This window comes from Lepus europaeus, chromosome 1 (genome assembly GCF_033115175.1).
Source record: "Lepus europaeus isolate LE1 chromosome 1, mLepTim1.pri, whole genome shotgun sequence".
Taxonomy (NCBI): Eukaryota; Metazoa; Chordata; class Mammalia; order Lagomorpha; family Leporidae; genus Lepus; species Lepus europaeus.
This window is the reverse complement of record NC_084827.1, coordinates 19,843,934-19,856,154: the sequence shown is the minus strand read 5'-3', so window position 1 is coordinate 19,856,154 and position 12,221 is coordinate 19,843,934. Positions and strand designations below refer to the sequence as shown.

The 12,221-nt window shown below is 55.9% G+C and overlaps 1 protein-coding gene across 7 annotated transcripts in view; it reads left to right on the top strand.

Annotated features, from left to right (window-relative positions):
* Window positions 1-12,221, top strand: part of CCDC136 (coiled-coil domain containing 136) — a 30,615-nt gene that overhangs the window by 7,904 nt on the left and 10,490 nt on the right. For 6 of the 7 annotated variants that reach the window (XM_062202802.1, XM_062202560.1, XM_062202881.1 and 3 more), the window contains exons 5-13: window positions 1,541-1,864; window positions 4,633-4,744; window positions 5,985-6,153; window positions 7,638-7,778; window positions 8,055-8,213; window positions 8,459-8,629; window positions 8,986-9,171; window positions 10,656-10,850; window positions 11,324-11,551. In XM_062202802.1, the coding sequence (XP_062058786.1) occupies window positions 1,541-1,864; window positions 4,633-4,744; window positions 5,985-6,153; window positions 7,638-7,778; window positions 8,055-8,213; window positions 8,459-8,629; window positions 8,986-9,171; window positions 10,656-10,850; window positions 11,324-11,551 (1,685 nt within the window). The remainder of the gene's footprint in view (window positions 1-1,540; window positions 1,865-4,632; window positions 4,745-5,984; window positions 6,154-7,637; window positions 7,779-8,054; window positions 8,214-8,458; window positions 8,630-8,985; window positions 9,172-10,655; window positions 10,851-11,323; window positions 11,552-12,221) is intronic. The other variant, XM_062202968.1, reaches the window with a different exon arrangement.

Genomic DNA, 12,221 nt, shown 5'->3' with positions numbered 1-12,221 from the left:
ATGTGGATTTCTTTTTTTTTTTTAAAGATTTATTTATTTTTATTTCAAAGTCAGAGTTAAACAGAGAGAGGAGAGGTAGAGAGAGAGAGAGAGAGAGAGAGGTCTTCCATCCACTGGTTCACTCCCCAGATGAACGCAATGGCCGGAACTGCACTGATCCGAAGCCAGGAGCCTCTTCAGGTCTCCCACATGGGTGCAGGGCCCAAGGACTTGGGCCATCTTCTACTGCTTTCTCAGGCCATAGCAGAGAGCTGGATTAGAAGTGGAGCACCTGGGACTAGAACTGGCGCCCATATGGGATGCCGGCACTTCAGGCCGGGGCGTTTATCCACTGTGCCACAGCGCTGGCCCCTAACGTGGATTTCAACTGTGGACTGTAAATATGCAGTTGTTTTGGATCTAGAACTTTTTTTTTCTTTTTTCTTCTTTTTTGACAGGCAGAGTGGACAGTGAGAGAGAGAGAGACAGAGAGAAAGGTCTTCCTTTGCCGTTAGTTCACCCTCCAATGGCCGCCGCGGCTGGCGCGCTGCGACCGGCGCATCGTGCTTATCCGATGGCAGGAGCCAGGTGCTTCTCCTGGTCTCCCATGGGGTGCAGGGCCCAAGCACTTGGGCCATCCTCCACTGCACTCCCTGGCCACAGCAGAGAGCTGGCCTGGAAGAGGGGCATCGGCATCCGGGAAAGAACCAGCGCCCCGACCGGGACTAGAACCCGGTGTGCTGGTGCCGCAAGGCGGAGGATTAGCCTAGTGAGCCGCGGCGCCAGCTTATTGGATCTAGAACTTACCACAGGCAGCTCATGGGACCTCTGAGGCTCCGTAATTTCCAAGCTCCCAGCTTGAGTAGGTGAAAATAATTTTTGTAAATTTTTTTAGCTAGGAGAATTTTTTTGAAGAACTCGGGGCATCAGTAAAGCACTATCAAGTAGAGATTGGCATTTGGTATGATGGTTAACTTGCCGCTTGGGACGCCTGGCCTGCACTGTGGAGTGCCTGGTTCAAGTCCTGCCTCTGCTTCTGACCCAGCTTCCAGCTAACGCACACCCAGCAGGGAGCAGATGATGGCTCAAGTGCTTGGGTCCCTGCCACTCATGTAGGAGACCTGGATGGGGTTCTGGGTTCCTGGCTTTGACTTGACCCAAGTCTGGCTGTTATGGGCATTTGGGGAGTGAACCAGCAGAAGGAAGATCTGGCTGTCTCTCTGCCTCTGTCTCTCTGCTTTTCCAATAACAATGAAAATAAATTTTTTAAATCTTAAAAAAATAATAGCGTAAATTCAGCTTGGTCTTTAACTGTCAGGTGTCTCCCAGGAAGTACTTAATACTCTTTGTTTACAGCAGCCCAAGTTGTTGCATTTGGTAGCAGGCCTCAAAATCTACTTTTCTACTCAGCCTACCACACAGAGTCACTCTGTTCCTTTTAGTCCTGGACACTGGGGTGTCAGGAGTTCGCGGACGAGCCGTAAATCCACCTTGAACTTTGTGCCGCCGGCACGCGGTAGACGAGCCGTCCCCCTGACCTTCTCCACTCTTGGGCTTGCAGGCGAGCTTCGCCATCTGCGGGAGGAGATCTCCCTGCTAGAGCGGGAGAAGGAGAGTGAGCTGAAGGAAATCGAGCAGGAGCTGCACTTGGCCCAGACCGAGATCCAGAGCCTGCGGCAGGCGGCGGCCGACTCGGCGAGTGAACATGAGAGCAACATGGCGTCGCTGCAGGAGGACCTCTGCCGCATGCAGACCGAGCTGGACGACATGGAGCGCATCCGGGGAGACTACGAGCTGGAGATCGCCACGCTGCGCGCCGAGATGGAGATGAAGACCTCCGAGCCCTCCAACAGTTTAAGTCTCTCGGACTTTTCTGGCTTGCAAGGTATGAGAGAGCGAGTTCTCCCGGCCAGAGGAGGGTGGGTAACGTGGAGGAAGGCGGTGGAAAAGCATGCCAGTAGATGAGGAATTAGGAACTGCTAGGAAAAAGCCCGCCGGGTTAAACTTGAGACTGTGGGGCTGGCGCCGTGGCTCACTTGGCTAATCCTCTGCCTGTAGCGCCGGCATCCCATATGGGCCCCGAGTTCTAGTCCCGGTTGCTCCTCTTCCAGTCCAGCTCTCTGCTGTGGCCTGGGAGGGTAATGGAGGATGGCCCAGGTGCTTGGGCCCTGCACCCACATGGGAGACCAGGAGGAAGCACCTGGCTTGAGACTGTAAGAGAGAACATGTACTCAGATGTTATAGCCATTCCACGGTGGTGTGAGAGGCGTGCACTGGGAATTCTACCCGGAGAGCCTTTGGGGCTTTGTTGACCTGACTGTGGGGAAGCTCTTCCTGCTGGGCTGTCCGGTTCTGGGATGAGGGGAGAGAGCCGGGTCACCTTGGGAAGCCACCTGCTGCTCTGGCATCGTGGGGCCGGCTTGTGTCATGGGGCGCCCCGGCCTGCTAATTCTGAGGCTCCTCTAACCCTTCCAGTGGGGAAACTTTAAGGCCAGCAGATCAGAGCTCAAGACAGCTGGAGAGGAAGATTATTTCCAGTAAAATATGAGGCACTCAAAGCTTCAGCCAGTGAGGCGCCCAGCTAGTTGCTAGGATTCCTGACATCAGAGAGCCTGGACTTCCGGTCTGAGCACAATGGAGGCCCTATATTTGGCCAGGCCAAGCAGAGGCAAGCAACAAGGAATCCAAGGCCTTCAAGTTTAGCCGGCCATGTCCAGCCTCTGAGAAGAGCTGGGGTGCGGGGGGAGGGAGGCTAGCGCAGGGGGAAGGGCTTGGGCTGGAGTGAGACAGGGGCTGAGGGCAGAAAGACAGCTCCACCCCTTAGCAGGGTGAACTCTGTCTGCTTATCATCTCTCGCTGAGCCTTGATCTCCACAGCCGGAATAAGGAATTCAAATTGGCGAACAAGGCCTTACAGCGAGGTGGGGTTCTAGAAAACGGAAAGAGGGCCTTGGGGGAAAGTGTAGAGAAATCTGAATCCAGTGTGGAGTGGAGTGAACAGTGATCGCCAGCCTTGATTGCTGATCATGCCACGTGTTCTGGGGTAATGAGATGTTAACAGTTGGGGAAACCAGACAAGAACTCTCCCAGGGAACTCTACTACTTTTTTTTTTTTTTCTTTTTTTAAGATTTATTTTATTTATTTGAAAGATAGAGTTACAGAGAGAGAGAGAGGTCTTCCATCCACTGGTTCACTGCTGAAGCTGTGCCGATCTGAAGCCAGGAGCCAGAATCTTCTTCCAGGTCTCCCACGTGGGTGCAGGGGTCCAAGGACTTGGGCCATCTTCAACTGCTTTCCCAGGCCATGGCAGAGAGCTGGATTGGAAGTGGAGCAGCTGGGACTAGAACCAGCGCCCATATGGGATGTCGGTGCTTCAGGCCAAGACTTTAATCCACTGCACCACAGCACCAGCCCAGAACTCTACTGCCTTTGCAACTTTTTAGTAAATCTAAAATTACAAGTTTATTTAAAGAGAAAAATACCGCTGCGAGCACTCGCGACCGCAGCCCGGTCTGAGGCTGAAGTCAGACATTGCTGGTTTCTGTTTTCTTCCTTCCTCCTGTGGTAACCTGTGGTATTCTAAGGACTCTGATTGGAATGAAAAGGGAACGTCAGAAGTGACGTTCAGGGTGGTGACGCTCCCAGCAGGTGAGATAGGCCTTGTGTTCTAAACAGAGCAAGTTGGTGTTCCTTAAATATCAGCAGAATTCGTCTTCTAGGAGACACAGTTCCTAGTCACGAGGGAACAAAACGTAGGCATGTTTACGTGACAAAAATTATCGCTAACTTGGCCTTAGGGTCAGTGGGGCAGTTCAACCTGCTCTGTTCTGAGGCTTGGCGGTGGTGATACGTGAGGCAATGGAGGATCGCTGGAGGGATTGGCGTTGTGGCGCAGCAGGTTAAGCTGCTGCCTGCGACACCAGCATCCCATCAGAGCACTGGTTCGAGTCCCAGCTGCTCCACTTCTGATCCAGCTCCCTGCTAATGCACCTGGGAAAGCAGTGGATGATGGCCCAAGTGCTTGGGCCTCTGCCACCCATGTGGGAGACCTGGATGGAGTTCCAAGCTCCTGGCTTTGGCCTGGTTCAGCCCTGACCATTGTGGCCATTTGGGGAGTGAAGCAGCAGATGGAAGTCTCTCTCTCTTTCTGTAACTCTGCCTTTCAAATAAATAGCATATCTTAAAAAAAAAAAACAAAAACTAGCATTTATTTAAAAAATTAGGAAAGATTCTTGACTACATCAAGACCAAACAAAATGTTTGAAATGGTGATAAAGGAAGGAAAAGAAAGATCAGAACAGCTGGGTTGTCTGGCAGAGTTCACAGCTCTCTGCTTTTGGTTCTAAAGGAATCGTAAACAAACTATAAATACAGAACACCAGAAACCTAGTCAAAGTCCCCCAAGTCCCCGGAAGCTCAAGACCCTGCTGTGGGTGGGGCAGATCTGCAAGACAGCCTGCTTGTGCTGTGGAATCTTCTGGGCCTGTCTTCTGAGCCTCTGAGTGGTATCTCTTCTCCGTCTTCAGAAAAAGTGAAGCTGTTCTGACTTGTGCTCTCGGGTTTCTAGGCAGGAAAACGGGGCGTGGGGGGGGGGTCCTGACCCGTGCTTCCCCCACCCCGTGACGCTCATCTCGCCCTGCTTGTCCTGTGCAGAAGAACTACAGCAGCTGCGGGAGCGCTACCACTTCCTGAACGAGGAATACCGGGCCCTGCAGGAGAGCAACAGCAGCCTCACGGGGCAGCTTGCGGATCTGGAGAGCGAGAGGTACAGCCGGGAGGCTGGGGTGGGGGGCTTGGTAAGACTCTGCCTCGGGCATCCCTGAAGGCGGACGCCAGGGGCACCAGTGTTCCTCTGATCCTAGAGAGCTGGTCCTCTCCCTGATAGACCGCCTGGAGGCAGGCACGGGAACCCGGCCTGATGATCTCAGAACTAGCGCTGAATGGGCTCTGAAATTTAGCTTTCTGGGGCCGGCGTTATGGCTTAGCAGGTGAAGCTGCTGCCCGTGACACTGGCATCCCACGTGGGCGCCGGTTTGTGTCCCTGCTGCTCCACCTCCAACCTAGCTCCCTGCTAATGGCCTGGGGAAAGCAGCAGAAGATGGCCCAAGTGCTTGGGCCCCTGCCACCCATGTGGGAGACCCAGATGAAGCTCCTGGCTTCAGCGTGGCCCAACACTGGCCATTGCGGCCATCTAGGGAGTAAACCAGTGATGGAAGACCTCTCTCTCTGTGACTCTGACACTTTCAAGATAAATAAATAAATCTGAAGATTTAGCTTTCTGGCCGGCGCCGTAGCTTAACAGGCTAATCCTCCGCCTTGCGGCGCCGGCACACCGGGTTCTAGTCCCGGTTGGGGCGCCGGATTCTATCCTGGTTGCCCCTCTTCCAGGCTAGCTCTCTGCTATGGCCCGGGAAGGCAGTGGAGGATGGCCCAAGCTCTTGGGCCCTGCACCCACATGGGAGACCAGGAGAAGCACCTGGCTCCTGGCTTCGGATCAGCATGAATCGCCGGCCGCAGCGGCCATTGGAGGGTGAACCAATGGCAAAAAGGAAGACCTTTCTCTCTGTCTCTCTCTCTCTCACTATCCACTCTGCCAGTCAAAAAACAAAAAAGATTTAGCTTTCTTCCACTGTAGCTATCGGGGTCTGGTTTGCTCTGCCCAAGAGTAGGTTGAGAAGACATTCCCACACTGTCCACGCAGACTTGATTAGGTCTAATGGCTTAGCGCAGCCAGACTGGAGCTGGCTTGCCACCAGGCCCAGCCTTGATACCAACTGGACTGGTACTCGTAGGGTCTCCCAGGGCCCACACGCCTCTGCAGACGAGATCCTCGTGACTGTCCTCTTCTCCACGTGCTTACCTGGGAGGTGCATCACGGCAGAAGGCCCCGCCTCTCTTTGGTATAATCTGAAGGCATGAGGATGGAGGCCGCTTGGCTAGTGGTCTAGCCAGGTCCGCTAGTGACAGAGTTCCTTCCAACGGGGCTTTGGGGGTCTGGGTTACAGGACACGGAGAGCGACGGAGAGGTGGCTGGAGTCCCAAACACTGAAGAGCATGACATCGACCGAGTCTCAGACTTTCGAGGCGGATTTCCCAGAGCCCGACCCCGGAGTGCTGCTGTTGCGACAGCAGCTGCTGGGGGCTGAGGAGCAGATGCTGAGCATGAAGACCAAGGTGCGCGGCGCGGGCAGGGCAGGGCAGGGCAGGGGCGGCGGGCTCCTGCCACAGCTCCCTTTCACCTTCCGCACAGTGCTGGCCAAGGAGGTGTGGTCACTGGCCGCAGAGAGCAGCCGGGGGCTGCACAGTGACACTTGGTCAGCAGCTGCATCTCCAGTGGGCGGGCCGAGGAGCTCCTCTTGCCTAGCGACGCTGAGACGTCCTAGTGTCATCGGGAGACACGTCACACGTGGGTCTGTGGCAGTGTTGGTGTAAACAAACTAACGGCACTGCCAGCCCTGTGAAGGTGTGGAGGTGCAGGTGTGTGCAGGCTGCTGGACGTGACAATGCTAGTACATGCTGTGTCACCAGTTTATGTATTTACTATGCTACTTTTACTTTAGAGCATGCTCCTCCTTATTAGAAGCTGGCTGTGAAACAGCCTCAGACAGCTTGTGTTCACCTCATCTCTCTTAAAATTTTTTTTTTTATTTATTTGAAAGGCAGAGTTACAGGCTGGCGCCGTGGCTTAACAGGCTAATCCTCCACCTTGCGGCGCTGGCACACCGGGTTCTAGTCCCGGTTGGGGCGCCGGATTCTATCCCGGTTGCCCCTCTTCCAGGCCAGCTCTCTGCTATGGCCTGGGAAGGCAGTGGAGGATGGCCCAAGTGCTTGGGCCCTGCACCCGCATGGGAGACCAGGAGAAGCACCTGGCTCCTGGCTTCGGATCAGCGCGATGCGCCGGCCGCAGCACGCCGGCCGTGGCGGCCATTGGAGGATGAACCAACGGCAAAAAGGAAGACCTTTCTCTCTGTCTCTTTCTCTCACTATCCACTCTGCCTGTCAAAAAAAAAAAAAAAAAAAAAAAAAAGAAAGAAAAGAAAGAAAGGCAGAGTTACAGAGAGGCAGAGAGAGAGAGGAAGAGAGAAAGGTCTTCCATCTGCTAGTTCACTCCCCAGATGACTACAACGAGTGGAGCTGGGCTGATCTGAAGCCAGGAGCCTGGAGCTTCTTCCAGGTGTCTCATGTGGATGCAGGGGCCCAGGCACTTGCATCTTCTCCTGCTTTCCCAGGCCACAGCCTGAATCAAAAGTAGAGCAGCTGGGACTCGAACCGGCACCCATATGGGATGCTGGCACTGCAGGTGGCACTTTACCCACTATGCCACAGCACTGGTCCCTACCTCGTCTCTTGATCGCATTGTTTTCCTCTTGTGCTTGGTTTAGCCTCATGTTGTTTTGTCCATCATGGCCCTAGGACGAACAGGTGATACATAAACGTGTACAAACCAGGCCAGCTAGGTGTGTACTAGGCTATATACCACATGCATCTGTACCTCCATGATGTTTGCACGACAGCGCATTTCCCAGAACACACCACAGCTGTCGTTAAGGGACCCACGACTGTGTTCCAATCGAAGGAATGCAGGCTTTCCCGAGCCTGTTCTGGAGCATGCGCGGCACCTGCCATTAGCCAGGCTGCCTGCTCCGTTCCCCACACAGTGCAAGGAATTGTGTGGAGAGTTGCAAGAGCTGCAGCACCACCGCCGGGTCGGGGAGGAAGAGCAGAGGCGGCTGCAGAGGGAGCTCAAGTGCGCGCAGAACGAGGTGCTCCGGTTCCAGACCTCTCACAGCGTCGTCCAGGTAAGCGGGCCTGCGTGCAGCTGCTGCTGCATGGCACGATGGGCACAGAACCTGCGGCCTGCCCTGCTGGCCTTTACCCCACAACCAGGGCCTACTGGAGCACGCTTGCAGAAGCCACGCAGCGTGGCATTCTAGAAATGCTGCTCATTGCTGAGCGTGTGCCTCCCCCGAGAAACCCAACCCTAGGCCCACAGACACCTCGAGGTGTCCACGTCTGTAGAGGGGCCTGCCGTGTCCGGAAGAGTGACAGTGCTACCCATGTCTCCCCCACCGCAGAATGAGGAACTGAAGACCAGGCTCTGTGCCCTGCAGCAGAAGTACGATGCCAGCCAGGATGAACAGAAGGAGCTCTTGAAAGTGCAGCTGCAGCTTCAGTCTGAGCTCCGGCAGCTCAAGGTCACGACATCCACGGTCATGGAGAACCAGGCTGAGAAGGTGAGGGGGCAGCCAGAGGTGCTGGGAGCACCTGCGTTGCGGGAGACTCCGGCTGAGAGTGGAATGTTAAAAATAGCTCCAGCCATCAGCTGGGAAGCCTGGAGGGTGGGTGAAGAGCCTCAGGCCCCTCAGTGCTGTCTCGGGTGAGATGACCACCAGGCAGGAGGGGCAGTGTCCAGATGGCTCAGGCAGGAGGGTGAGTGAAGGAAGCCGCCGGCACCTCCCAGAGCCCTGCTCCCCTGCAGGAACTGCTGTGCCGGGTCCAGAAGCTGCAGCTGCAGTACCAGACCACCACGAAAGAGAAGGAGAAGTTGCTGCAGGTGCAGCAGCAGCTGCAGGAGCAGCTGCGGGGCCGCGAGGCAGAGCTGCAGGGCCTCAAGAACATGGTGACCTGCTTCCGAGAGAGCGAAGACAAGGTAAAGAAGTGCCAGGGAGGCGCAGGGGGCGGGCAGCGCAGGGCGGGAGGGGGAGGGAGAGCCGCTCTGTGAGGGCCAAAGAGGTGCTCTCAGCTTCCTCTGATGTCCAACCAGAAAGCCGGCCCGTATACAAAGAGGAAGTCCCTTCTCCCCGCTCCCCATGAAGGGAATCCCAGGAGGTCTCTGTTCCAAGCCTGTTAGGGCCGGGCCCATCTTGGGGGTGCCAGGCTGGGATGACACTGGGGCCGAAAGGGACAGGGGAGGACCGATGGACCCCCTGTAGTCCCCGCTTGAGAGGAGAGCGTGCGGCGGCAGCGGCTCCCCGGGTGACGGCCGGGCCTGGCTCCCCTGCCCAGAACACAGAGACACAAGCCCAGCTTCGGGAGATAAAGCGACTGTACGAGGACAGCAAGGACGAGCTGGAGCGGCAGAAGCACATGTACGACCAGCTCGAGCAGGACTTCCTGCTGTGCCAGCTGGAGCTGGACGAGCTCAAGACCACCCAGCCCCTCCTCGAGGACAAGGACAAGTGTGCTAACAAGGTAACTGGAATCCCGAGAGGTGAGCGTTCCCAGGTACTCGCTCCAGAGAGAGGCGGTGCGACAGAGGCAAGAGACGGAGCCAGTCCAGCAGAGGGCTTGAGGGCTCCCTGGCCGGGAAGCGGGCACAGCCACCTGCTGCCACCTGGGAAACGGTTTTCCTTGACCTTGCCTTTGTGCCAGAGCCACAGTGTAGCGGGAGAAGCCCCTGTGGATACCAGTGTCTCACGCGAGTCCATGTGAGTGGATGTTTGTCCGCTGGTGTTAAACTAGTGATCCCTGGGTGTTTGTGGAGCCGAGCGTACACACTGGGCGGCCTCCCACACTGTTATTGCTGGAACTGTAAAGACAGGGGCCGGTTTTCTGAGGCAGGCTACAGATGCTCTTGGAAGGGAGTGGGTGTGGCCTCGGGCTCAGAGTGCTGACTGGGTGACAGAAGGGTCTAGGCTCTTCCAGGATTTATTCTGTGATGTTTGGAGTAAATTCCGGAAGCTTACATTTTTCCTCTTCACCTTGAGCAGAGCACCACTCTTACCTCACTTCCGGTTAGTAATAAATGCTGGCAGTGATCATTAAGGCTTCATTCACTTTTATTCACTTCTTTTTCCGTAGAGTATAAAGTGCAAGGCATTATCTTTTAATAATAAAAGCACATTCAGCTCCTGGTTGCCGATAGGAAATGGAAAGGGGTTGAAGCTGGTTGGAGACAAGGCACTAGACTCTCAAAAGCCGGTGGAGCCGGTGCCATTGTGCCAGAACCCTCGGCAGCTCCTCCCCAGCCAGCAGCAGAGTGTCCCTAGCAAGAGGCCTGGAAAGATGAAGGATGTGACCCCTCACAGTCTGCTTGCGCCTCTGGGCCCTCTCCCTCCGCTCGCACTCAGCTTAGGGGCTGGGGGCCTGTGCTCATCGCCCCTCTCCTGGTGGGAAACACTCTGGGGAAGGAGGAGGTGCTGGTACCCAGAACTGGCTCTTCTCCAGCCACGGCACGGCATCAGGATTGGCTTAGGACTTTAGACGCTCTGGGTTTGGGATTTAGTCTACTCAACCCAACCTCAGCACTAACTAGTGCTTTTCCGAAGATTGTAAGAGATGATTAGGAAAACAAAAATGGGAAAACATGGAGTGAAATTAAGTCCTTATTGGTAAGGAGCATAATTGGGTCTGAAAACAAGTGGAGGGTCGCAGGAGCTGGCGTTTCCAGCGCCGGAGATGGGAAGGGGGCTGAGAAGGGAGGGGTCTGAGAGCAGCCCCTCCTGCGAAGGGCTCACAGGGCCAATGTAGAAGGCTGCCAAGCAGCCACACGGCGGCCGGTGGCAGTGCCATCTTCAGCAGCTAGGGCCTGGTCTGTCTGGGGGCAGTGCACTTGGGACTGAAGTGAGTCTACTGGGAGGGAGACCCTAGGGAGCCGCAAGCACAGAATTGCTCCGCTGGCCCGCCGGGAGGTGTGCCGGGCAGAGTAACCAGCCCTTCCCCTCACCCGCCCACAGTGTGATGCACTGCTGTCCAGACTGACAGAATTGCAGGAGAAGTTCAAGGTCAGCCAGAAGGAGCTGGCGCAGCTGCAGATGGAGCAGTGCGAGCTCCTGGAGGATCAGAAGCGGTTGCAGGAGGAGCAGGGCCAGCTGCAAGAAGAGCTGCACAAGCTCATGTTGCCGCTCCCCAAGAGCGGGCTCGTCCGGAAGGTAACTGCAGCCAGGCCGGGCCCGCCGGCCGTCCCGGAGGCTGCTCTCAGAACCTCCGCCAGGTGGCTGTCCTTGGGAAGCATAAATAGCCTGGGGACTGGACTTCCTCCTGCCCGAGCCTGTCACTGCTTCCTTTCCCACTGTTCCCCACCCCACAAAACCCAAAAGCTCCATGGAGCTGATGAGGCTTTTTCTCCTAAGAGATGCAAGTCTTAGAACACATTCTCTATTCTGGAATCTGTGCAGCATTTCTATGCTTGGAGACAATGCACCTGAAAGCCCTTTGAAAATGAACCCTAAGAGCTCAGCACTACGCGGTTAGCAGGTCCTCCTGGAGAGAACCCCCAGTCCCCACTGGGCTGTGCAGAGCCAGCACAGAGATTCATCTGGAAGGGACCGGTTCCCAGGGGGGAGGCGGCGCAGGAGCCTGCCGGTTACCCAGCCCAACTCCTTCCTCCCGCCCCACCCCACAGAGTCAGGAGATACTGACAAAGCTGCAAGACCTCTGTGAGCTGCAGATGCTTTACCAAGGCATGCAGAATGAGCAGAAAAAACTGATACAGAGCCAAGCGAGTATACTGAAAGAACAATTAGAGACACACAAAGCGCTGTGGCACTTCAAAGAGACACATTTCCAGGAAGTGGTGGAGAATCCTGAGGACCCCAAATGGGCGAAGTCCTCGAAATGTAATGAAAACAAGGTAACCCTAGCAAGAGGCGGGGGCAGTTCCGAGCACGGCAGCCTTGCAGAGTTCGGGGGCAGGAGGGCCCCGGGGCTAGCAGACCTGTCGGGCCAGGAGTAAGGATGAGGCTGAAGGCCTGCCCTCGGCCAGCCAGGGCTCCATTGAGATGGAGCCGGAGAGCCTCACTGTGTGCAGGGCCCCGCGGGAGCTCCCTGGGTCCTTAGAGCAGAGCGGGGATGGCCTGGCAGGCTGTGTTCTGATCATGTGACTCAGGGCCATCGGCTTCATGTGGATTCAGTGTGCGCTGGGATTCCTTTGGAGAGACCCAAATGCATCATGCTTTCCCATGAGTAGCAAAGCACACGTCTCAGGTCACCGAAGCTGTAGCCTTTCCGTGTCCTACGTGAGACAGATCTGGGCCCACTCGTTTCCAAGGGGAGAGTTCTTAGCGTGTGAGTTTCTTTGAACACCCACCACTACCTGAGTTGGAACTTTGGTGGCAGCGACAGAGCCAGATCAGGCCTAGCCCGGAAAATGGGTGCATCAGAGCGCCAGCCAGGGGCCCTGCATGTGGGGCAGGCGTTTCCAGACAAGTCTGCTTAGGGGTAGGGCACACATTTAGTCCAAGGTCTCTGTGAGCGAGGAAGAGCAGGTAGACAGTTCCACTTGAGGCAGAGTCTGTTCACCC